Source organism: Pelodiscus sinensis, chromosome 13 (assembly GCF_052426305.1).
Source record: "Pelodiscus sinensis isolate ZL-2025 chromosome 13, ASM5242630v1, whole genome shotgun sequence".
Lineage (NCBI taxonomy): Eukaryota > Metazoa > Chordata > Testudines > Trionychidae > Pelodiscus > Pelodiscus sinensis.
This window is the reverse complement of record NC_143064.1, coordinates 6,944,612-6,971,315: the sequence shown is the minus strand read 5'-3', so window position 1 is coordinate 6,971,315 and position 26,704 is coordinate 6,944,612. Positions and strand designations below refer to the sequence as shown.

The window sequence follows — 26,704 nt, the reverse complement described above, 5'->3', positions numbered from 1 at the left end:
CCTATGCTGTAGAGGTCTCTTGGTGTTAACTGTTGCTATAGTCTAGGTACCACTTGGATTACTCAGTAACCACACTAGGGCTATGTCTACACTGGCGCGATCTTGTGCCAGAGATATGCAAATGAGGCTAAGCATGGAATATCACCGAGCCTCATTTGCATATCTAATGAACCGCCATTTTTGCGGAAGAGGCTCCTGCGCCAGAAGGAGCTTACACTGCCCCTTCTTGCGGAAGAAAAACCCTCTTGCGCAATGCCACTACACTGATTATTTTCAGGAATAACGGCACTGCACAAGAGGGTTTTTCTTGCGCAAGAAGGGGCAGTGTAGACTGATCCTTCTAGCGCAAGAGCCTCTTCTGCAAAATGGTGGCTCATTAGATATGCAAATGAGGCGAGGTGATATTCCACGCTTAGCCTTATTTGCATATTTCTGGCACAAGATCGTGCCAGGGTAGACATAGTCTAGGGGTGTGGGTTACATTAGCAACTGCAGAAACATCTGCTCACGCCACCTGAGTTATTCAGTTTAAGATGGGGAGGGCACAGGGCCAAAGCTCCAAACCACTGTTCCTGTAAGCCGTGTGCGTGGGTGGCCTATCAGGAGAGATTCAGGTGCTGCACAGCTGATTAGCAGGGCACTCCCAGCTGGCAGCATGTGTGTCTATTGGTGGTGCACATCCACACATGCCTCAGTGCACAGAACAAAATGTCTGGCCAAGGATGGAAAAAATTAGAGGCAACATTGCTCAGAACCATTTTATAATGAAAACGGCATTCAGAAAACTACCTGGAGTTTGTAGTTTGGCTGTAGATCTACACAAACCTACTCTAACTTCTCACAATCTCTCTTCTCCCTTTTTTTGTAGGTAACATCTTTGTCGTCAGTCTGTCTGTAGCGGACCTAGTAGTCGCGGTGTACCCGTATCCGCTCATCTTGAGCGCCATTTTCCATAATGGCTGGACACTGGGAAACATTCACTGCCAAGTCAGTGGCTTCCTCATGGGCTTAAGTGTCATTGGGTCCATTTTTAACATCACAGTCATAGCCATCAACAGGTACTGCTACATCTGCCACAGTCTCCGGTACGATAAACTCTTCAACCTGAAGAACACCTGCTGCTATCTTTGCCTGACCTGGATCCTTACCGTGGTGGCCATTGTGCCAAACTTTTTTGTTGGGTCCCTGAAATATGATCCCCGGATTTATTCCTGCACCTTTGCCCAGACTGTAAGTACATCGTACACCATAACCGTGGTGGTTGTCCATTTTCTGGTCCCCCTCTCGATAGTGTCATTCTGTTACCTACGGATTTGGATTTTGGTGATTCAAGTCAAGCACAGGGTCCGACAAGACTCCAGGCAGAAGCTGAGAGCAGCTGATGTTCGGAATTTTTTGACAATGTTTGTGGTTTTTGTCCTCTTTGCTGTGTGCTGGGGGCCGTTAAACTTTATTGGTCTTGCAGTCTCCATTAACCCCTCGGAAGTGGCGCCCAAAATTCCTGAATGGCTTTTTGTCTTGAGCTACTTCATGGCTTATTTTAACAGCTGCCTCAATGCTGTGATTTACGGGCTCCTCAACCAGAATTTCCGGAAGGAGTACAAACGAATACTGCTGACTCTATGGGCTCCGAGGCTGCTGTTTGTCGACGTGTCGAAAGGTGTGACAGAGGGACTGAAAAGCAAGCCCTCCCCCGTTGTAACGAACAACAACCAAGCTGAAATACACTTATGAGTCAGAGCCATGCTACTTAGTCTGGGATACAGTTGTGTATAGTATGCAAAAGCTTTTCTACCTGCACATTTCAAAGCGAATATCACGGGGCACAATACTCCTGGCCCTTACTCATTCAAAAACCGAGTGCCCTGTTTTTCTGCACATGGCGTCTTAGCATGTTCCTCACAGAAGTAATCCCAAAGAAGCGGAGGCTCTGAGTAAAGATTTGCAGGATGGAACCTGTTGACTTCATTTTTCCTATGCCGTTTTTCACCAGGTGCCTAGTTGACTTTAATACCCTTGCGATATGGGTATTAACAATCTGTGAGAAGCAAAGTATTCAAAGCACATATAGATACAGTTGTAGTTAAGAACTGGCAAAATTGCCCTCTATTTTACATTTTTTTCCCTAATACCATCCTTTTAGTAATAATTCATACTTAACCAAGATCTGAGTTATAAACTGCATGAGTAACTTTGTACCTTTTTAGGTTAGTAGTATTAGTCATTGGTCACATATATAGGCATGATGGCTTCCACTGTGTCTTTAGGTTTAGTAACTAGCCAGCACTGGATGCAAGGCAAGGCAAAGGCACTGTTTTTAATTGACTTTATATATTGAACATACTTGCACTTTTTTTTCCAGGCCATGAACAAAAATATAACAAATGACCTAACCTAACTGCAGAAAGAAGTTCTAATTTTAGGCAATATCCCGTAATGTCCAGCATTCCTTCCAGACATCTCTCAGAACATCCCCATCGCTTGAATGTAATGACACATTGCAGAATCCCAGCCTTTTAATTCAGATGCAGACTTTTAATGAATAAATATAAAGGAGAATTCTGTGAAAATAATATTTACCCTTGCAGACAAAGGCAGACAGAAAAGAGAACGTTCTTCCTAACCATCTCTCATCGCATAAGCCCATGACATGAGTGCAATGAAAAAAGGAGGTGGATCGTTTTTGTCCTTTTTACTCTTGCTCAGAGTTGCAATATGTAAATGAGACAGGAGAGCATATGTAAAAATATTTATACTCCCTGATAAAAGAGCGACGATATTCTTGGTTAAAGCCTGAGCTCTGTCCCTTTGTGGTTGCTGTCAATGCATTGGAGTATCATGTAGGTCCATATTATGGGCGAAATATATACACAGTTGGCAGAGTTAAGGCTTTTTCAGTTGGTGGCGGGGGGTGTTTGCAGATGGGAATTTTTTTTACCCTTAGACCAAATTGCGTTCCCTCTTGAGGGGTCTTTTAAAAAACCGGTAGCTGAACAAAATGTGGGCATCTCGTGCTCTCGAAGTCCCATTAAATCAATAGTCAAAACTCTTAGTGATATTCATGAGCTTCAGTTCAAGCCAGTGCAATTAGGCTGACTCTACGTGGGTCTAACAATAGCAACGACTCTGCTCCTGTTGAAATCAATGGGAGCTACACTTTTGATATTGATGGGTGCAGGGTCTGTTCCTTATGGCAGAATTTAGTCACATGAATAAAGACGGCAGAGTGTGGTCCTGTGTTTTGTCAAAGATAGAATTGATACAATTGCATATCTTTTTCTGATTTACTTCTGAAAGAGGCTTTTCTGAAATTTGGCTGAATTTTGGGGAAAAACCTTCTTTTGGAACATCCCTTCTTCCTCATAAAACGAGGTTTACAGGGATGCCGACAAAACGTTTCTGCTTTTTCGACAATTTTTTTGGAAAAGTGGACACATTCCTTGGACAAAGCAGAGCTTTTCTGGGATACCGCTGGTATCCTGAAAAAGCTCTACAATCTAGACTAACCCTCAGTTCGGCATTAGGGAAATCTGTAGGTTTTTTTGGTCATTGATGTCAGTCATTAGGAAAAGGATTTAGCTTCTCCAAGACGTGCAAGCCCAAGATTTTCAAAGGTATTTAGGTATTTAAGGGAAATCGGTGCTGAGAGGGATTTTCAAAAGCACTTAAGCAGGTTAGACACCTAATTCTCATTGATGTTAACTTGCTTAGGCCCTTCTGAAAATCCCACTAGGTGACTGTCTGCATAGGTAGATGCCTAATTGCCATTGTAAATCTGGCCCTCAGTGCTTTCTGAGAGTTGCTGGATGTGCCTCCCATTGAATTCTGTGGGTGGGGGACGGATGAGGGGAGGAATTGAGAAGCTGTTCAAGGACTAAGCCCCCCAAATTTGCAAGGCACATCTCCTAAATAAGCAATCAGTATAAACATCTGCCATGTAGCCTGGCTTGTTGCAATACAAATTTGTTATTGCAAATTTTCAGACTCAAACATGTCGGACACTTCACATGATAATTGTATTTGAAATGCTTGACGCAATTACCTCATAATAGGCGCTAAGTTGAGGCATGTTTTTAAAAACTGGCCTTTGCTTGTGCAGCCTATGGCCAAATAAGGGTATCTAAACCCCCTCTCAAATGATGTGGGAATCGGTCCTTTCCACTCCAAAATAATACCCCTCTGAATGAATTCATATCATTCCATGCAAACAAAATCACATTGAATCAAACTTGGCTGCAAAAAGCACGAAGGAACTTTTAACGGCCCGGCATGTCGTTCAAGCTGTACTTGTGCAGCAAGATCCGTTGCATCGTGGTTATAGTTTCAACTTGTTTGTGATGAGTTGTTTGTTAGGATCACATTTTCAAATCATATCCTTAAAAAGGAGCATATTTGGTTTACTAAGACAATCTTATGGGATCTTTTAATACGTGCCAAATGTTTTCCCTCCCCACTACAGAGCGTTCATCTCATGGATTCTTTCTTTTTAACAGTGAAGGTTGTGGTTCTTTTTCCCCTGAAGCTTGCATTTTGCACTACTTCTTAGTCAAAACATAGGAAATACGCCAGTCAAAGTCTGAATAGAACTTTGTAGCACCAAAGACCTCCCAAGCACCCATCTCTTGGGATGATCTGGTCCAGTCCCGTTAGGAACAAGAGCACGAACCGCCTCCCTGGAACAGTGCCTCAGGCCTGTGCTGCAGAAATTAGAGTCACGCTCCTGAGCTTCCAGACCGGTTACTGCTGAAGTGAACTACATCTGGTGGCAATGCGGGATTCTTGCTGCAGCTACCTAGTGCCTGCAGCCCATAGCGAGGCCAAGGAGAGCTGAAGGATCTGAGTTCCATATGGGGGAAGTGCTCAGCATCTACTGCTCTGCAAGAGCAGGTCTCTTACCTGCCTGGGCAGCACTTTACGCACACAGGGCCTGATCCTGACCTGCCAGAGCGGGATTGGGTCCCTTTGAGTTGACTGTATCCTACAAAATGTAAATGTTGCTATCGTACAATCATTCCAGAAGCCCTTTGCATGTCTCGGGGGAAGTGAAAGCATCCCGTAAATAGACTGGGTGAGGGGAGCAGCCGGGCTTGGAATCCTGCACTGGAGTTGGGACCTGCTACGTAAAAGCAGGTTAAAATGAAGAGCGCACGTTCGGCGGAAGACCAAGGTGGCGTGATACGGAGGGTGCGTGGAAGGATAGATTGACTCGCCTATTAAATTCTTTTACGAGTGACCCCCGAAGGAGTTTCTTGTTTTAATGTCTGTTTGTGGTAGCCTAAAAGGAGATGCTAATGGGGTGTCAGGAGCTTATTTTGTTAACATTTGTTTATAGGAGAAAAAAAAAAAGGGTGATGGGCATCCTGAGGAAAGTCTATATTTCCCTATCGGAATCCAATCTAGGGTTTGGAAGGAGATTCCGCAGTTTAAACGGAGCTGTGATTTATATCCGCTGTGGCCTTGACCCTTGGAATCTTGGGATCTCCTTACACCAGTGACAAGCCATTTTCGCTGCATTCACTGAATACTGAATTGAGGCCATAATTTTAAAATTGCCATAGCCACGAGTGAGAGAATTGATTGCCGTGAAAGGAGATGAATCCCTTGCCGCAAAGTTGTATGTTTTAAAGAGGCCAATGAATGTTGTTTAATCTTATTTAAGAAGAATGTAACTAAGGTATTTATATACAAATCTATATTCCCTTCCAGTGTTTCCATTTCATCGTTGGGCTAGGCATTCTTCTCATTGCTGATCTATTGCTATTCATTAAGAAAGCTATTTATTCTCGTTAGCCATCAAACCTGTAATATAGCATTGGATCATTATTCGGGTTTTTTTTTTTAGCAAATATGATTTTTGAAATAAAGATCTGAAGTGAGTCCTTGTTTGTGGTTCTGATTGGTATGAGCAGGTACGACTGATTAAAAGTAGGAACTCAATTCTTCTGGGAATTCTTCATGGGTCCTGACTTGAATTTCGAATCTGAAATGGGAACACCCTATAATTTGGGGATGTCTTCAGAGCCACAGTTTTGGTCCAAATACATGTTCAATATAGGAGGATTGTGGGGAACAGGCGTCATTGTGAAACTCTTCATTCATAAGTTGGAAAAAGAACCCTCTTGCTTGGAACTGCTGCCAATGTCATGATTGGAATGGCTCTAGGGCTCTTTGTTTGTCTCTTAGCCATCAAATTGTGGGATGCCCATTCACATCTTTTTATTACCCATTTCTTGTTCTCTCCTGAGAGATGCTCTATACAATTACATGGCTACACTGGTGCAGAGGAACCCCTTTTAAAAATAGCAGATGCAAATTATAAATTGTGCTACCTGCAGGTTTTTCCACAGTTGGGATTTAGACCACTGTGTTCTCTATGCAGTAAAGTTCCTTTTGCTTGTGAACTCAGGTAGTCCTACACTAGGGGTATGTCTACACAGCAGGGCAAAATTTGAATTAAGCTATGCAACTTGAGCTATGTCAATTGCGTAGCTTTAATCAAAATAGCTTAACTCAGCTTTTGGCGTTCTCTGCGCTACAGGAAGTCAAAAGAACACTCTTCCTTTGACTTCCCTTACTCCTTGTAAAATGAGGGTTACAGGAATTGGAGTAAGAAGTCTTTCGGCTTGCCGTTATTTTGAAATAAAGGCTTGCAGTGTAGCCACGCTCTTTGTTATTTTGGAATAATGTCAGTTTTTCCAAAATAATGCTGCTGTGTAGACATAGCATAGGATATTAAATCACCAGTAAGGTCTTACACAGGAGTCCTGAATAGTTAGGGACTTCAGGATTATGGCCTAAATTACTAAACTATCAGTGTAAGCTCATCTTTCTGTCTGAAAGTGTGCTGTGGTTCTTTAAAATCTTGAAAATATAATACTGTTTCTTTTGTTGCATTAAAAATTATTTCATGGTTTTTCTATGCATCATTCTGGAATGTATAAGCAGGAGAATGTGTAGGCAAGTCATGAAAAGAATTCTTCCACTCTATTCAGTGCTGATAAGGCCTCCGCTAGAGTCCTGTGTCTAGTTCTGTGCACCATCCTTCAGGGAAAGATGTGGACACATTGGAGAAAGTCCAGAGGAGCGCAGCAGAAATGATTAAAAGTCTAGAAAACGTTCTACAAGGAAAAGTTAGTCAGAAAAGGGGTTTTGTTTAGTGTGGAGAAGAGAAGGGGTTGGAGGAAATATAACGGCCTTCAAGTACATAAAAGGTGATTCTCCCCACCTCCCATTATCTACTGAGGACAGGACAAGAAATAATGGTGATTTAGTTTAAACATTAGGAAAAACTTCCTAACTGTAAGGGTAGATAAACATCAGAACAATTATTTAGGGGTGTTGTGGAATCTTTGTCATTGAAGGTTTTAAAAAACAGGTTAAACACCTCTCAGGGATAGTTTAGATAATACTTAGGGTACGTCTAGATTACTGGCTTTTGTTGACAGAACTTTTGTCGACAGATACTGTAGACAAAGCTTCTGTCGACAAAGAGCGTCTAGACTACATTCAGTTCTGAGGTTTACCAGCGTCGACAAAACTGCTGAGTTCTGTCGATGTTATGTTGACAGAACTCAGCGGTAGTGTAGACGCAGGTATAGTTTTGTCGACAAAAGTCCACTTTTGTCGACACAACTCTGTAGTCTAGACACACCCTTAGTCTTGCCTCCGTTTGGTGGAGTGGACTGGATGACCTATTGAGGTGTCTTCCAATGCTATATTTTTATGATTCTGTGTTGATTCATTTGAAATGTATGGACTAGGCGGATTTTATGAGTGGCAGCTTCAGTGTTTGTGCTATTGTGCTTTGTGTGTACATGGATTCTCGATGCTTAATCTACAATGTGAATGACATTATTCTGAAACTGAAAATAGAACATTAAGGATAACTAAGTTTTTCTCTTCTGTAAAATAAAAACTAAAGGGCAAGCTTTCAGTGCATCCTAAAAATACATACATGAAAGGAATCACACGTAAGCCTAAATGAAATCAAGGAATACTTGCCTCTTATTGATGTACCACTCAGTTAAACTACTCAGATATGGGTTATGATGGCCAATGAATTAGCTATCTCTCGTCAAGCAAAAGGAAGAAATATGGACTGAAAGCACAGACTGCTTAAAACCGCATAGAAGAATGGCAAGAGACAAGTGACAGTGTCTGTGTTTGCATTGGGAGGGGTTATCATTTTAACCTGCACCTTTGGGAAGTTAGATTTTGAAAAACACGTGGAAAGGCATGAGAGTGATAAAAAGGGGCGGACATTCAAATCTGAACGCAGTAGTTTATTTGGGAAAATGCATGCTCACCCTTGGGCATACCACTTGGCTAAGTGTGGGCTAGGTTCACAAAGAAACTCGGGCCGGGCCATGTTCAGCCTCACCATACCTAACCTTTAGGCACCTAGAAAATCACCAGGATTCTCAAAGCCTCTATTTGGCTTTTAGGCCCCCTATACAATGAATGAAATGAGAGAGGATTCACAAAACCCAGCATGCTGGATGACTCCTTGCCTAAGCTAGCCAAGGGGAGAGGCCAAACCAAGGGGGAGGGGATGTGCTAAGCCCCTCCCCCTCTTTCAGAGAGAGAGGCACCTACATCCAGACTGCAGGGGAGGTGCATCGCTCTGCTTGGGCTTCTCAGTTACAAACCCTCTCTTGCTGTTAGGTGTCTAAGCTGTTTTCACAAGAAGAGGAGGGAGGGTGAAAGAGGAGCAGGAAGATGACTTCTAGAGTTGCCAGATGGTTGAAACAAAAATACCAACCCCCCTCTAAAAAAAAAAAAAAAACCACCTGCAAAAAATTCTGTTGAAGGAAAGAAAAAGGCGGGCGGGGGAGAGGGGGAGACCAAAGTTGTTGAGCAATAAGACTCCAAGACTTATTAAGCCAAAAACAAAACAAAAAAATTCAAATAGCATTAAAACAGCATGTCCCCTTTAAGAGTGAGTGCAGGGATAGGGAGAGGTTGAGCATTGCTTCCCCTTGGTCGGCAGCCATTTTGTGCCGGCAGCCTTGCGGAACCAGGTAAGCATGGGGGCTGGGGTCAGGGGGCTGAGAGTGTTGGGAGGTGGGGGGGGGGGAGGCTGGGCACTGAGAGTTTGTAGGGTTGCCAGGTGCCCGGCATTTTTGCCTCCTGGCCAGGTTAAAAATCAGAAAATACCGGACATTTTAGGTATCCGGTATTCTCTGAATATTTTTACTGGACAGGAGGTGAGAATACCAGACGGTCTGGGTGAATACCAGACACCTGGCAACCCTAATGACTTCCCTCATATCTTTTAGCCCAGGGATTAGGATCTGCCACTACTCAGGTGCATGCTCTAACTACTAAGCCTTGGGACCCGCTCCTGTAGGGTGCTCAGTGTTTCCTATTGAAGCTGTTCAACAGTGGAGAAATAATTTAAAGACTCATTGGGCCAGAGAGAGGAGAATGACTCTGTAGCCTGTTCCTTAGAGCACTTGGGTGGGAAACCCAGGATCCAGTGTCCCTGCTCCTATGACTTTTTAAATTATATAGCCAGCGTGGAACAACTTTAGCTGGAGGGACAGAGGATTATGGGACATTTGTATATCCCATAGCTCAGCAATTCAGGCCAGGTCTCCGCTATGGAAGAAGGTCAGATTAAGATGTGTGACATCAGCTATGTTCATTACGTAGCTGGAGTCGACACCTTAGAGGTCTCCACAGCAGGAAATCAATGGGAGCAAATGCTCCTTCTGTCTTCTCTTACTCCTTGCGAGGACCCGGAGTACTGACACCGACCTCTGAATTCGTTTTAACGGACTAAATCGAACTCCATAAGATCGACTGTGGCAGCGTCGCTCTTCTGCATAGTGACGATGTGGTCTCATTGAGAGAGTGCAGCTCCCAGTTCAAATCCCTTCTAGTGGAGACAGGATTTGGGGGGTGGGTTAGGTTGGGGGGGAGGAGTCTCTCACATCCCAGGTGAGAACTCAGCTAAAAGTCTTCCCCACTGCCATCATTTTGTGTGCGCTTTTCTAGGTGAGATCTGAGCGCACCTACCAGATCGGGCCTGGCTGGTGAGTTAGCCGGAGGAATGCCTATCTTGCCCCCCGTTCATGAACATGCTGGGGGACAGATGTCTGGATACCTGACACAGAGCTGCAGTGCACATGCTCAGAGGCACCTAAGGTTAGGCACCTAAGGAATTGCTGCTGTAAACATTTAGGTGCATAGAGTGATTTTTAGGTGTCTAAAATCAGTGTTCAGGGGGCCTTTTAGACTTCCAGTGAGGGCTGATTCTGGGATCTAGGCACCTAGATTCTGTTTTAACTCTAGTCCTTTATGTCTAAGAAAAGGCTTTGCCATTAAAATTGGAGGAGAGGGTCTGGTAGTTGGGGCATTACATTTGTATAGAAGCACCCCCACTACATTTCCCTTTGAAAATTTGGCCTCAGATGTCTAGCTGTTGTGATTTATGTAGCAGTATTGGGACTTCCTCAGGTTGTCCCTTGAGGAAATCAGTTTCCGTGCACACACTCAGATTAAGCTGAGTCTTTGGTTCCTAGAAAGCCCCGCAATTAAGTTGTGTCGGGAGAGTATTTTAATAGATAAAGTTGCAACTCACAGCTGAGTCACTAGGTGGCATGTGAGTTATAAGGCAAGTGAAGTTACAGTGACTCTCCACATATTCATTCTGCTGATACCATTATTGGACCTAACCAAGTGAGTTATAAGATCAAGAACACATATTCCTGCGCATCCAGAAATATAATCTACGCTATCATGTGCCGAAAGTGTCCGTCTGCTATGTACATTGGACAAACATCTCAGACACTTCGCCAAAGGATTAATGCCCACAAAACAGATATCAGACAAGATCACAAAGAGAAAACAGTTTCTTGTCACTTTAACCAGAAAGGACACTCTCTAAATGACTTAGCCACCTGCATTCTGCTACAAAGACCTTTTACATCTGCACTTGAAAGGGAATCCTCTGAACTGTCATTCATGTTAAAATTCGACACTTACCAACAAGGACTTAACAAGTCTTTGAACTTTCTCACCCATTACCAAGACAGTTTCCCCAATTATCACCTGTAATACCATTAACTCACAAACATCCCACTCTCCCTACCTTTAATATCAGCAATTCACAGACACTTACCTTCCTTCCTCCCCCTTCCCACCCCCCCGCATCCCCCTTCTGTTCTGCAATGTGATTTGTCCTTTTCATATTTGTTCATTTTTTTTAATTGTATCCTTTGGTATATATGGTTGTGACTACTTTCTTCCACTATTTGATCTGAGGAAGTGGGTCTGGCCCACGAAAGCTCATCATCTAATAAACCATCTTGTTAGTCTTTAAAGTGCTACATTGTCCTGCATTTTGCTTCAACTACCCCAGACTAACACGGCTACATTTCTATCACTATTCTGGCTAGTGAGTGGAAGTTGTTAATAGGTGAAATGTGATAGGCAAGTGTTAGAGTCCCTTCTATGGAGCAGAGCTGCACTTTGAGAACTGAACTCTGGATAGCGCTGAGCAAATAATTCACAATGAATAATTTATCCAAGAAAATTCACTCTTTCCTGTCTGCAAATTGTTCCTGAAAGTTCTTCATAAATTTCTTCAGCAGATGGTTCTTGGTTTGCAGCTCACTTGCAAGTAGATCATGCTGTAGATCACCATGTCAGTCTGTGCTGAGCTGGTTTGTTCCATGGATCAGGTGCCTTTGTTTTTATTCCCTGAGCAGACAACCTGCGTAAATAAAAAATGAAGAGAACTTATTTGTTTTGCTATGGGTCTGGGAATCCATGTTTACTGGGTGTCAGTGACTCTAGATTCGATGGTCTCAGAAGGATAGCTGTGTTCATCTGTAACTTTAAAACAAGGAGTAATCTTAGAGACTAAGAAAAATGTATCGTATCGTGAACTTTCATGGGTAAGACCCACGTCATCAGATGAGTTGGACTGTATAAACTATATCTTTTTGTTAATCTCTAAGGTGCCACAGGAAAACTCGTTGTTTCTACATTGAATGTATATGGAAGTTTTGGGCTAAGTCTAGACTGGCATGATTTTCCACAAAAGCTTTTAACGGAAAACTTTTCCGTTAAAAAGCATTTGCGGAAAAGAGTGTCTAGATTGGCACGGACGCTTTTCTGCAAAAGCACTTTTTGCAGAAAAGCATCCGTGCCAATCTAGACGCGCTTTTGCACAAAAAAGCCCCAATCGCCATTTTTGTGATCGGGGCTTTTTTGCGTAAAACAAATCTGAGCTGTCTACACTGGCCCTTTTGCGCAAAAGGACTTTTGCCCGAATGGGAGCAGCATAGTATTTCCGCAAGAAGCACTGATTTCTTACATGAGATTGTCAGTGTTCTTGCGGAAATTCAAGCGGCCAGTGTAGACAGCTGGCAAGTTTTTCCGCAAAAGCAGGTGCTTTTGCGGAAAAACTTGCCAGTCTAGACACAGCCACTTTGTTTAAATACAAGCCTTAATCAACATGGACTAGTTTTGGTAAATGCATGACTGTCAGTAATAAACATTATGCAGGCTAACCTCTACCGCTCTGAGGAGAAATTAATCCCTGGCATAATTTCATTGACTGCAGTGGACTTACACCACAGTTGAGTTTTCCCATTGTATTAGAATATTGACCACAGGTTAGGGTGACCGGATAGCAAGTGTAAAAAATCAGGAGGGGCTCAAGGTAATAGGCACCTATAAGTCAAAGCCCTGAACATCGGGACTGTCTCTCTAAAATCAGGACAGTCACTCTCCCTCAGTTATACCCAGGCCAAATTTGGTCCTGCAGTTGGAACTTTGGTAACTACTTTGGGAACCAGCACAGACTCAGATGCTCTCCCTTTGACAAGCTATTGCTGCAGTGCTAAGGGGAGTAAAGAGGTTGCAAAAACTAACATTTGTTATTTAAAATTATAGTAAAACTTCAGAGTGGTGATCACCAGAGTTACAAACGGACCAGTCAAGTACACATTTCATTTGGATCTGGAAGTATGCAATCAGGCTGCAGCAGAGACAAAAAGAAAACCACATCCCATACAGTACTGAGCTAAATGTAAACTACTTTAAAAAAAAGAAAAAAGAGGAAGTCTACAAAAATTTGACAAGTAAGGAAACTGTTCCTGTGTTTCATTTAAATTAAGATGGTTAAAAAAATCATTTTTTCTTCTACACAGTAAAGTTTCAAAGCTGTATTAAGTCACTGTTCAGTTTCAAACCTTTGAAAGAACCATAACATTTTGTTCAGGGTTCCCTCTATTGCCTCGATGTTTGTAACTGAGGTTCTACAGTGCCAAATATCTCACGGGAAATCGATCTGAGTGAGAAGGTATCATTTGTTCAGTTGCTTTTTGGAGCAGAGCTGTGTGTTAAGGTTAACCCACTGCCATCGGTCTGTCTTTTTGCTAACCTCCTCCATGGAGCATTGCACTTGATTTGATCTGTTGCCTTTCCTGAAACTTAACAATGCCTGGGAATAGGCTGAAAACAATTTTTCATATGATCTGTCTATCTTAAAATATGGTAGAATGGTGATCTTCAGAATCTGGGAAACGTCATGCCTGTTACTACAGCTCAGTGGAAATGAATGAATAGAATTGTCTTTAACAAAGAGAGTGTCTTTATTTTTGCTGCAGAGTTTCGCTGCTGGCTGATAAAGCGATAACTGTAAAAGACACAGGTCTTATAGCTCAGAAACACTGGCAAAACTGCATGTTCAGTGACTGTGTTAGAAACTGCTATTTGCTGGCGCTCTCAGGATTAACTTGCAACAAGAAGCCGGCTGGTAACAGCAGTTGCAGAGTTATTCAGTTTCTCAGTGGAAAAATGTTAATGAATGTACCTAATGAAATATTCATCATGGAAAGCTCTTTTCAGTGTTATCACTAGATAAATGTAGTAGAGAGGGTTTTTTTAATAAGAACAGTGAGAGGGGATATGCAAATAGTAATTGGTAAGATCTGTAACATTTGAATCACACATTTATGAATGAAAGCTCCATAATATTGTTTCTATAATTCTTACTTTTTGTGATGCTCGTTAATCATAGCCATTCTTTTTAATGTTTTCTAAGTAGCATATTCTATATCTGACAGACAATTTGTTGAATTGTTCAAATCCAAACCAAGAGGAGTGTTGCCAAAATGTAATTCTTCATGACCTCCAGAAATTGAGCTTGTAAATTCAAATAATAACGTTAGAGGGTTTGGGACACGTGAATGTCTGAGAGGGGTAATGATAGCTGTGCAGTCACTGCTGTTGAGAATTGCCTCTTAAATAAAGCGGAGCTACCAAGTGCCATTATAATCCTTGCATTGAAAACCTGTCCCAGGTCTAGTATTAGTATTAATAATATCATAATAATGTATTACTTTATTGCATCCTTCTCATGCCAGTGTTGGTGCACAGGGTAGAAAAGAGCCTCTTGCAGTAGTGTTTCTTAAACTTTTTAAGATCGAGGAACACTAAACAATATTCTTTAAGAGGAACACCAAGGTTTTTTTTTAAGCCAGAAAAAAAAGGGGTGGGGGGGGAGGAGTTTGGGGGAAAGTTATTGAGGGGGAAAAAGAAGGTCACCTGCCTCTTTAACGGAAGCCATTTTTAACTCTGTTGTTCTCCACAGCACACTTCTAACTGCCTCACGGCACACCGGTGTACCACGGAACACCGTTTAAGAAACACTGCTCTTGCAGTCTTCTCGATTATTAGCTGCTGCTTTCAGCTGCTCTATAGCGTTCTCCTTGCCAAGAGCTTTTCTTTGGGCTTTTCCTCACAGTAGTTGGTTTCCACCTGACAGATTTTGTGCAGTAGGCTCTTGTATGTATACCGGCTATATTTAATAACTCATCTTTTAATGAAGACGGACGCCCTTCATCGTGTGTGACACGCTGGTGCTTCGTTTCCCAGCAGCGATCTCAAATAGCAATGAAGCTGACGGCAAAATGTTTTCCAAATCATAACGAGGGAGTCCCCTGCCTTTATGTAGCTGCCCCAGGTGCTGGCGAAGCTGAATGGTGTTCTGCATTGCGGCTGCCCCGGAGGTGGCGTTTGTCCACCATTCTGCATTTTGAGAAAGGGATCGGAAGGGACCGACTTGAACTGAAATGAGAGGGGAAAGTTTAGTGAGAATGGAATTGTCCAAGACAGGATCTGGCCAGCGCATGGAGGTTAGTGAGTCTACTCTTGTGAAAAGCCACATGGAGAATTTGTAGTGACAACAGGGAAATCCTTATTTCAGGAGGCAGCTGAGTAAACAGGGAGACTCCTTTGCCCTAGGTCACCCTTCCATGCTGCTGTGACGGGTTCAGTCACAGAGGTCGCATAGAGACGATCACTTGATGTGCTGGAAATACCACGAAACCCACCTGCTGGGGCACCCCGCTTCTCTGTCCTGCTGGACCAGCCCCTCCGGTCTCCTCCAGAGATGGCACAGGGTTGGGGTCAGCCCAGAGCAGGGCAACACAGACACAGAGCTCCACTCAGCTCAGTCAAAGGGATTGACACAACACCCAGATGCACAGCTCGAATGGGACCAAAACCTGAGACAAATCTACCTCACTGTGCATAACGTTTATACAGAGCGAAACGTGTGTCCTTTTATCAATGAAAGAGAGCTATGCACGGCTCGGCTGTGTCTACACTGGCCACTTATTCTGGAAAATCAACTGCTTTTCTGGAATAACTTTCCAGCTGTCTACACTGGCCCCTTGAATTTCCAGAAAAGCACATGATTTTACATTAGATCATCACAGTGCTTTTCTAGAAAAACTATGCTGCTCCCGTTCGGGCAAAAGTCCTTTTCCGGAAAACTGTTCCAGAAAAGGGCCAGTGTAGACAGCACAGTAGTGTTTTCTGCAAAAAAGCCCCGATCGCGAAAATGACGATTGAGGCTTTTTTGCGGAACAGCACGTCTAGATTGGCCACAGACACTTTTCCGCAAAAAGTGCTTTTCCGGAAAAGCATCCTGCCAATGTAGACGCGCTTTTTCCGAAAATGCTTACAACGGAAAACTTTTCCGTTAAAAGCATTTCCGGAAAATCATGCCAGTGTAGACGTAGCCTTCTTGTTCTGCTCCCCCTCCTCCCTGGTAACAGCTATTTACACTGGGTTTATTAATAAACAAAAGCAATTTTATGAAATATAAAAAGTAGGATTTAAGTAGTTACAAGTAACAGAAGACAGAGCAAAGCAAGTTGTTAAGATAAGCTAAATATGCTAAGAAAATTTTTACATTTAATGTCTTTCCCTAACAGTGGTTCTAATCACCTTTTCTCACAAGCAAGGCAGCCTCCCATCTTGTTCCTTCCCTTGTTCAGTCTTAGATGTTTTCAGTAGTCGTTGGAGGTGGTAACCAGGTATCTCCTGGCATCCGGAAGCAGCCCCTATTGATTAGTGTCATGCCTTGATACAGATGTTGCCCAAGGTGGGAATCCTTTGTGTTCCGTTCAAACTTTTCTCACCTTCAGTGGAAAAGTACAGAGTCAAAAACCGTTTCCAGCATCAGATAGCTTGGTCACATATTTTGTAGGACCAACCAGGAGAGGCAAGACTATTCCCACCTCATTGATCCAAATAGCAGGCCATTAAGTTTCTTAAGTACCACTCATGGCCCTCACTTAGCAGGTCTAAAAAAACCCAAAGGCTACGTCTCCACTGGCATGATTTTCCGGAAATGCTTAAAACGGAACAGTTTTCCGTTATAAGTATTTCCGGAAAAAGAGCGTCTACATTGGCAGGATGCTTTTCTGGAAAAGCCCTTTTTCCAGAAAAGCATCTGTGGCCAATGTAGATGCGCTTTTCCAGAAAAAAGCCCCGATCACCATTTTCGCGATCGGGGCTTTTTTGCGGAAAAGACTACTGTGCTGTCTACACTGGCCCTTTTCTGGAACAGTTTTCCGGAAAAAGGACTTATGCCCGAGCGGGAGCAGCATAGTTTTTCCGGAAAAGCAGCTGATTTCTTATAGTAGATCGTCAGTGCTTTTCCGGAAATTCAAGGGGCCAGTGTAGACAGCTCGCAGCTTATTCCGGAAAAGCGGCTGATTTTCTGGAATAAGTGGCCCAGTATAGATACAGCCAAATAGTCTAGCAGCACCTTAAAGACTAACAAAACATGGAGATAGTATCATGAACTTTCATGGGTACTACCCACTTCTTCAGATGACTGGAGTATTAGAAGTCCAGATCCAAGAATAAATAAGGGAAGGCGGCCGGGGAGACGGAAGAGGGGAGAAAAGAAAAAAAATGAATTGGATCGTTCCAACTACAAGAGGCTGATAAGGACACTTCTATAAATGCTCATTGTTTGGTTAAGTAATTAGGATGTGGAAGGTAGTGTGCCAGCCAGCAGATATCTTTACAGTACTCATTCCCCTCTGATAGGAATCACACTTGTGACTGAAGTTAAGTTCCAACCCTTCCCTGTGTATGTGGCTTGTGGAATTGGCCTGAAACCACACAGTGACTTTGAGATCCTAATTTTTTTCAGTAAGAACGGCTCTTGCGCAAGGGGTTGTTGCACAAAAAGAAGTCTACACCGCTCCTTTTTGTGCAAAAGCCTCTTGTGCAAAAATGGCCCCCAAGTAACTATGCAAATGAAGTGTGGTAATAGATGCTAATCCACGCTTCATTTGCATAGGCTTTTGCACAAGAGCGGTGCAGTGTAGATGTAGCTCCCCAAGGTCCTACCCCCACCCCCTCCTCTTTCCCCCTCCCTCCTGTCACGGTAATTTCCTCCTTCTCCCTCCCCCCCGGGAAGGATGCACCTGTGAAACCAGGGCTGGAAGCTGCAGCGACTGGGTGCAGGTAGGCGACAGCCCTGACTGAGTAGGTGCTAGCTCAGGTAATGACCCGGTGCCTTCCCTGCTTGCAGAAACCGGAGTCGGGGTGTCTGGGCAGTAGACAGCAGTTTGACAGTACTGTTTTTCTTAAAGCCCTAATTCCCGCAGTCCCTTTATTACCTGAACAGATCCGCTTTCCTTGAAAATAAAGTGTAAGATTTTAGGCCAAGTGGTTGTAGGAGAAAATTTGAAAATGCGACCCCTCCCCAAGCTTGAGAATTGAAGGCAAATCAAGGCACAATGTGGTTTTTTTAATAACTTTGTCAGCCTCCTGATTGGAGGGTGGGGTGGGGAACAGCTAACTAGCCTCTCATCCCCCAGACGCCCTTTAGGGAGGGTGGGTAGCTGAAGCTTCCCTGCCCCGCCCCATTCATGGGGGGGGGGGGGAGGTAGTTGCTGGTTGTTCCCCTTCGTCGGGAGTAAGGGGAAAGTGCACAGTTTGCTGCATTCCTCACTCTGGTTGGGGAGTGCAGGGAGCAGATGAGCTGTGCACTTTGCTCTTGTTCCCTGACAGGGATAGGAAGGGAGAGAGCAAACAACCCTGGCATGAATCTTAGGGGGGGAACATAGGGGGTGGGGTAGGGCGTTGGCTCCCTGCTCTCCCCACTATCCTTCTACACATGCAAACACAGACACAATCCCCTGCTCAGAGCTTCTCCTTAAGGACCCAAGCAATACTGGGTAACTGTGCTAGTATACGAATTTTCCCCACAAAACATCAATACCAGTCAATACCATTATAGCACAAGACCATGCATAAGCTCCGACTTTTAGCAAAGTGCTTCAGAACAAAAGGCAAATGCAAAAAACAATTAGCAAGCTAAGGCTTCCATTGGGGAGGAAGAGCGTTGCTTAGCTTTGTTTCTGATACCTTGCTGATTTGTGTTGCTCTGTAATCTAAACAGCACTCATGGAGCAGTTAAGGGGGATATCTTAGAGATGTACTGAATGTGTAGATGCTTCTTCAAGAAGATCAAGACCTCTTTAATTAAGAGAGTGAACTAGAACACTCAGGAGCAGCTTTCACACAATTCTTAGCATTTCTTAGTTCTTTCTGGTTGGAAAGTCATGCAAGAATAGCTTTTCTCATGAGCTCCCTTTGCTGCTGGTCCCTTCAGTCACTGGGAAGTTTAGAGGCAAAAGTAGAGATCTGTGCCAAGCAATACCTGAAGAAAAAAGAGAATTTACTTGTGTCTAGATTTTCTAGATTGTGGCCTGCACTAATCCAAACTCCACATCTTACTTCTCTTTTCTTCAGACTCTTAGGCTGTGTCTAGACTGGCGAGTTTTTCCGCAAAATCATGTGATTTTGCGGAAAAACTTGCCAGGTGTCTACACTGGCCGCTTGAATTTCCGGAAAAGCACTGACGATCTCATGTAAAGTCATCAGTGCTTTTCCGGAAATACTATGCTGCTCCCGTTCGGGCAAAAGTCTTTTTCCGAAAGACTTTTGCGCAAAAGGGCCAGTGTAGACAGCACAGTACTGTTTTCCGCAAAAAAGCCCCGATGGCGAAAATGGCGATCGGGGCTTTTTTGCGGAAAACCGTGTCTAGATTGGCCACGGACGCTTTTCCACAAAAAGTGCTTTTGCGGAAAAGCATCCTGCCAATCTAGACACGATTTTTCGGAAAAAGCTTTTAACGGAAAACTTTTCCGTTAAAAGCATTTTCGGAAAATCATGCCAGGGTAGACGTAGCCTTGGACTTCTGAGGATGCAGACAGATGATGAAGAATGGTTACTGTGAGTTGGAGTTTATATACACAGTCTGCCAAATGCTTAGCTTCTGAGGAAGCATGAGTGGTATCTAATGGCCACTGCTCACCAAGGGTCATATGCATCCCAAAAGTATTTGGTTATTTTGAGCAGACCGTTCCAAGCAAGTGACTTAAAAAAAAGACACTGATCTAAATAAGAGTAGCACATTCAGATATCCCATGGTAGACCTTCATAAGAACTTCTGCCTTCATGCTCTAGGAGAAACAGCAATTAGCCTCTCAAGTTGGAGAGGAAATTTCCCCAACAGGACAGCATTCCAATATTGTCTGGGGCTGCATACCTGGTATAGGCTGCGTTGAAACTAGGCTATTCTTGCATGGCAATTCCTATAGCTCTGTCAGAGCAGAGCATCTGTCCAGGTTTGCAAATATAACTTTGAATACCTTGACTTCTGTGTGTTTGAACTGACGGTTTAACATTGTTTGAGGTTCAATTAATCTATAGTGTAATTCCATAAGCTTCACTAGAGTTACATCAGAGCTGGTTTTTCAGTGAAATTAGTATCAGCTGTTAAACATTTTAGCTGTTAATTAAATGGACTGTTTCTATGTAACCTACAAATCAGTCCATATTTTCATATCACTGTCCAATTTCATTAAGATTCTCAAGTAATTATACAGGAATTTCAGCAATTAACATTTCTGAATATTTTAATATTAGTGTGTCTAACTATCTTAGTCTGACCGTTGTTAAATATTTTAATGAGGCCTAGTAGAAATTACATTTGGCTTCACAGGGACATTAAGTTGATAAATAGCTCAGCGAAGAAGAGTAAATTAAAGCTAAGCTCAGATAGTGTTGAAAACTGAAGCCTAGAGTCCCTCTAGCCATTTCAAAGTTATCCTGCATAGCACCTTTAAGATACACCAAGTCCATTTGTCAAGCAAACTTAATTCATATCAAGCACACTGGTTTAAATTCCATTTTTCTGGGATGATTGATGGCAAAGTCCTTACTTTCCCAGTTTCAATATGTATTGCATTTTACTCTGTGCTTGCAATTGATTTTGACATTGTATCTTTTTATAGCAACTTGAAAAGGAAAGAAACACGGTCGTGGGGTTAGAACATTAGGCTGATTTAAGAGACTGGGTTCTCTTGCTGGCTCTGCAACGGATCTGATGTGTGGCTTTGAACAAGCCATTTAAGGCCCATGCCTCAGTTTCCCCATCTGTAAAATGAGGAAGATGATTCCTGATATCACAGGGCATGGAATGATTAAATGGAATTACACTTACGGTTGTGGCCTTTTGAGGTTAGGTGAATCCTACTCCCTTATGCCCCACCTGAGCACAACCTTGGAACTAGATTCCACAATAAACCCCACCATTACCCCGCTTAGTTCTGACACGGGAACTAAGCGGGGTGACATGAGTGTGTCAGACATTTGTAGATTCAGTTTGGGGGCAAAACCCAGAACAGAAGTGCAACCACTGCAAAATGAACCTTGCCCTTACACCTCAATCTAAGGATTTCAAGGCCAAAGTGCTAGGAATACACCTGGAGGGATGGAAACGAAAGAACAAAGCACAAGGAGGCTGAATTTAGAGACTGATTTTACTAGCTCAAGGAACATTCTCTGACTCGAACCTCTTTGTGCACAAATACTCCCCATTACTTGGTGTAGGGAAGCGTGTTCCATTCAGGCCTGCCAACAGGGACAGCCAAAGGGGGGAAGTTGCCCCAAGACACGGTGATTTAAAAGGGCCCCGGGGCTTCTGTGACTGAAGCCCCAGGCCCTATAAATAGCTGCTGGAGCGACTACTCCCGCCCCTTCTGCCTGAGGCCCCACCTCTTCTGGGAGCCCAGAGCAAGGCTGCCAGCCTCCCCGGAGCTGTAGTACAATATCAGTATTTCACCCAGAGGTTAGATATCATTTCTGGAGTCTCATACAGGATAACTTGCTCTTTGATGTTGACAGATAATGAGGAAGAGGGTATTTTAATAGGGCGATTTTAATGTTAAACCCCATGGGTACGTTTAGACTACATGCCTCTTTCAAAAGAGAGCATCTAGACGGCAACCACTTCTTTCGAAAAAAGCCAGCCGCTGTTTCGAAAGAGAGCATCCAGGCAGTCTGGATGCTCTCTTTCGAAAAAGTCCTGTTTGCATTCAAGAACGCCTTTTTTTGAAAGAGCACTTTAAAAAAAAAGGCATTCTTTCTAGTAAATGAGGTTTACCGTGGTCGAAAAAACCACCACATTCTTTCTATTTAATTTTGAAAGAACGCAGCGGCAGTCTAGACGCAGGGGAAGTTTTTTTTGAAAAAAGGCCACTTTTTTAGAAAAAACCCCCGTAATCTAGACACACCCCATGGCTGGAAATTTCAGCTTCCTTGAACAGACGCCTGTGTTCTGCTAAGTCCCTAGGACTGAGCGTGATATTTTGCCTCTGGCTGTTAAAAGCATTTTTAGGCACCTTGTTTAAGAAAAAGTGGCTTGAAAGAGACAGCTTGAGTCTAGCAGGCTTTATTCCAAATTTCATACCATTACCTGTGTAATCAATGTTAAGGTGTCCAGTCAAACCTCTTAAGAAATGCCCTCAATTACACTTGCTGGAATTAATTCCAGAGAACTCACTGGGCCTTGTTCTGATCTGACTTAAATCTGCCGTTATACTAATGCAGAGGTCACACCTAGCAGTAGATCAGGATCTATTGGTAGATCTTGGAGCCTCTGACAGGTGATCTTGAGAGGTTTGGCCAAGAGGCTATCTAGTGCTGGCTCTTCAGTTGCCACTCCCTCCCAGTGCTGTGCAACTGCTGCTCTGCCTTGGAGCTGCCTCCTCTTCACCCCCGGGAGCCTCCTGCTTGCTGTGCAGGATAGGGGAGGGAGAAGAGGAGTGCTGATGTCAAGTGCCCTCTCTGTACTATTTCCACAGAGCAGAGTGGGGGCACAACAGGACTTAGGAAGGAGTGGTGCAGGGCCAGGGCAGGGGAGAACCTGCCTTAGCCCCACTGCACCCCCACACGAGAGCCGCTTGTTGTATGCAGTGCCAGGTTGGAGCCCAAAGCCTGACACCCTACCCCAGTCATGAACTCCCTCCTGCACGCCAAGCCCCGACCCTAACCTTGAGCACCCCTGCATCCAAATGCCTTCCCAGAGCCTGAACCTAGACCCCTCCAGCATCCCAACTGCCTGCTCTAAACTCCACTCTCACACTCCAAATCCCTTAATGCTAGGAATTATTAGGAAAGGGATAGAAAATAAGACCCAGAATATCTTACTGCCCCCGTATAAAACTATGGTACGCCCACATCTTGAATACTGTGTACAGATGTGGTCTCCTCACCTCAAAAAAGATATTTTGGCCTTGGAAAGGGTTCAGAAAAGGGCAACTAAAATGATTAGGGGTTTGGAACGGGTCCCATATGAAGAGAGGTTAAAGCGACTGGGACTTTTCAGTTTAGAAAAGAGGAGACTGAGGGGGGATATGATAGAGGTCTATAAAATCATGAGTGGTGTGGAGAGGGCTGATAAAGAAAAGTTATTTATTAGTTCCCATAATAGAAGAACTAGAGGACACCAAATGAAATTAATGGGTAGCAGGTTTAAAACTAATAAAAGAAAGTTCTTCTTCACACAGTGTGTAGTCAACCTGTGGAACTCCTTGCCAGAGGAGGCTGTGAAGGCTAGGACTATAATAGAGTTTAAAGAGAAGCTGGATAAATTCATGGAGGTTAGGTCCATAAAAGGCTATTAGCCAGGGGATAAAATGGTGTCCTTGGCCTCTGTTTGTCAGAGGCTGGAGAGGGATGGCAGGAGACAAATCGCTTGATCATTGTCTTCGGTCCACCCTCTCTGGGGCACCTGGTGCTGGCCACTGTCGGTAGACAGGACACTGGGCTAGATGGACCTTTGGTCTGACCCAGTACGGCAATTCTTATGTTCTTATGTTCTTATGTTATGTTCTTAATCCAAGACCAGAGCCTGCCCCCCAACCCGCTGGCCCTGCCTGGTGAAAGTGAGGGAGAATGGGGGTGGGGAGGAGGATGGAGTGAGCAGGGGGAGGAGCCTCAGAGAAGGGGCACAAAGGAGGCGGGGCCAGGGTATTTGGGTTTGAGGTAGAACTCAAAATGCACTTGAATTCAAAAAGTGATCTCATGCTTTAAAAGGTTGGAGACCACTCTACTAATGTATGCAACTGCACTTGCTTCAGGAGAGCTACTTCCGATTTACACCTAATTTAGAATCAGGCCTGTCTTGTTTTATGTAAGCAGTAATTAAATGTTCAGTTATAGGATTCCTGTTGTCAGACAGCAAGTAATTGTGTTTAAGAAACTGTGAGCGTGCATACATATTTCTAGATTAAAATCCTACCATGAACATAAAAAAAAAAGTTGATGGGGGCCCTCTTCTCGATCACAGCAGCGTAAAGGATAATTCCACTGGCGCTCAAAGGGTACCCTAATATAAATCTGATGTAAGAGGAGGTTTGGGGCCAATACTGATACAGTTTTATTGGTGAGCAATTGACTATTACAGACTTCCATGTTGTATTAACAGCAACAGAAAAGAGAAGGGGGAAGTGATGTAATGATCAAAAGATAATTACATAACATAACTCTTCTTAAATTGATTGCAATGGTAATTGCTGCACAGATATTATTAACTCGATCAGCAATAATAAATTGGTCTGAATAAAATAACTAATTCAGCTGGCATACGGTTATGAATTTAGGTGGGGACAGCATTTAGAAGCAGTTACCTGCTTTTGAAGGAATTACTGTGTTGTGCAGAAGGTCGTACTGTGAACAGGCAAGTCCCTTCTGATCTTAAAGTCTATGAATATTCCTTTAAAGTATCCTGTATGTGAGCTGGATTTTTTTAGAAGAGTTGTTTAAATTTGTACCATTTCAGGCTTTTTGGAGTGGTTTAGCTCCAGGTATCTAAGATTATGTCTACACTACAAGCTAGGGGAGTGATTTCCCTTGCTCATGTACATGTATTTTGTGCTAGTTCTCATTGAGCACTACTGTAATACAAATAATACATTTATGAATTTATTATTCATTTTTTCCCTGAAAGCTACGGTGTAATTGTTTTCTCCTCAAGCTTATTCCTGAGAGCAGGGGACATAAATTCAATTGTTAAAGGAGTTTAAACAAAAAACTGAAAGAAACGTATCTGTCAGAAATTTGTGTGCGTCTGTCTGGGAGTGCATTTTATTTCAAGAATTCCTCCTAAACGGTAAGAGCTAGGACCACCAAATTTGGTATGCACCTGTCTCTTATCCTAACTTAAAACAAGATCAGGTTTTTGTTGTGCCAGGGAAATAGAAAGTTCCTGGAATCTGATTGTTTTCCATAATATGGAAAGGGAGGGGGCAGAGAGCGGAGGAACACAATACTTAGTCATCACTGGGGGCAGTGAGCACCAGGGAACAGCTATCCTGCAGAGTGACCACTAGGGGCAGCCATACCACCAAGAGAAAAGAAAAAAGAAAACCAAATAAAAGAAGCAGTGAGAGATAAAAAGGCATTTTTTAAAAAAGTGGAAGTTAAATCCTAGGGAGGAAAATAGAAAGGAGCATAAAGTTTGTCAAATGAAGTATACAAATATAATTAGGAAGACCCTTTATATAAATCTATGGTGTGCCCACATCTTGAATACTTCATGCAGCTGTGGTTGCCTTGTCCCAAGAAAAGTTATCTTTGCACTGGAAAAAGTTCAGAAATGGGCATAAAAATGATCACCGGGTATGGAATGTCTGCCATATGAGGAGAGATTAATAAAACCGAGAGCTTTCAGTTTAGAAAAGAGGAGACTAAGGGGGATATGCCAGAGGTCTATAAGATCATGGTGAGGAGAAAATAAATAAGGAAAAATTATTGACTTGTTCCCATAACACAAGAACTGGGGGTCACCCAATGAAATTAATAGAAAGCAGTTTTAAACAAACAAAAGGAATTATTTCTTTACACAGTACTCAGTGGACTGGTGGAACTCCTTGCCAGAGGATGTTGTGAAGACCAGGACTTTAAGACGGTTAAAAAAAAAAAACTAAATAAATTCATGGAGGATAGGTCCATCAATGACTATTTTCTGGGATGAGCACGAATGGTGCTCCTAGGCTTTGTTTGTCAGAAGCTGGGAATGGGCAACAGAGGATGAATCGCCTGATGATTCCCTGTTCCGTTCATTCCATCTGGGGCACCTGGCATTGGCCGCTGTCAGAATACAGGATACTGGGCTAGAGGGACCATTGGTTTGACACAGCATGGTTGTTCTTACATTTTATGTTCTATAACACAGGCTATGCCTAAACTGCACTCTAAAATTGAAAAAAGATACGCAGTTTGCTCGATGCAAATTGTGTATCTTTTTAAAATTTAATTTCAAAAGAGGCTATTTTGAAATTTGGCAATCTACACAGTGCCAAATTTCAAAATAAAGTGCTCTTTCGAGCCATCCTTATTCCTTGTAGAACGAGGTTTACAAGGATGGCAAAAGAGCATGTCCGTTAATTCGAAATTTTTCCTCGGATGTTCCTTGGATGCGGTGTTGCTATTTCGGAATACTTCTAGTATCCTGAAATAGCAATGCAGTCTAGACGTACCCATAGTCTCTCTCTTTCTTTTACTTGATACTCTTTTATTTAATAGACCCGTAACAAATTCTCTCTATTTTATCTTCTGTGCTGGCTGCAGTGACTCTTTCAAAACTAAAACAAAACAGAAACCCTTTCCAAATCTCTTATTTGTGGCACTGTTTCAGCTCAGATTTCAGTGATTTATTACAGCTGTGTTGCTCACACCACTGTAATCAAAGGCTGTCAGCATCTCCATTATAATCTTCTGTTCCCGGGAGTCTATTAACTAGTCTGTAAAAAATTTGCTCAGGGTGGAAAGTGGGCAGATAGAGCCTTTGTCATTTGTTGTAAGCGGAGATTTTGACTAAGTAAGTGCTCCTAAGCACTGGAGGGTTTGAGAAGTATGGTGGGTATCGTATTTTTGTTTTTGGGCTGTGCAAATACTTGTTATAAGCCATTCTCTTATCTCTAAGACCAGATAATTTTTTGGTGCTGAGGAATTCAGTGTGTGATATCAAGGGAAACTAATGTAACTGACACTGGGTGGATTTGAACTTCAGACCTTTAGAACAGGA

At 43.1% G+C, this 26,704-nt stretch overlaps 1 protein-coding gene across 2 annotated transcripts in view; it reads left to right on the top strand.

The window, feature by feature from the left end:
* The window catches only part of GPR50 (G protein-coupled receptor 50), a 66,068-nt gene extending 62,837 nt beyond the window's left edge, over positions 1-3,231 (top strand). For both annotated transcript variants that reach the window (XM_089781808.1, XM_075941102.2), the window contains exon 2: positions 869-3,231. In XM_089781808.1, the coding sequence (XP_089637934.1) occupies positions 1,003-1,734 (732 nt within the window). In that variant the 5' untranslated portion in view covers positions 869-1,002 and the 3' untranslated portion in view covers positions 1,735-3,231. The remainder of the gene's footprint in view (positions 1-868) is intronic.
* The last annotated feature ends 23,473 nt before the right edge of the window (positions 3,232-26,704 follow it).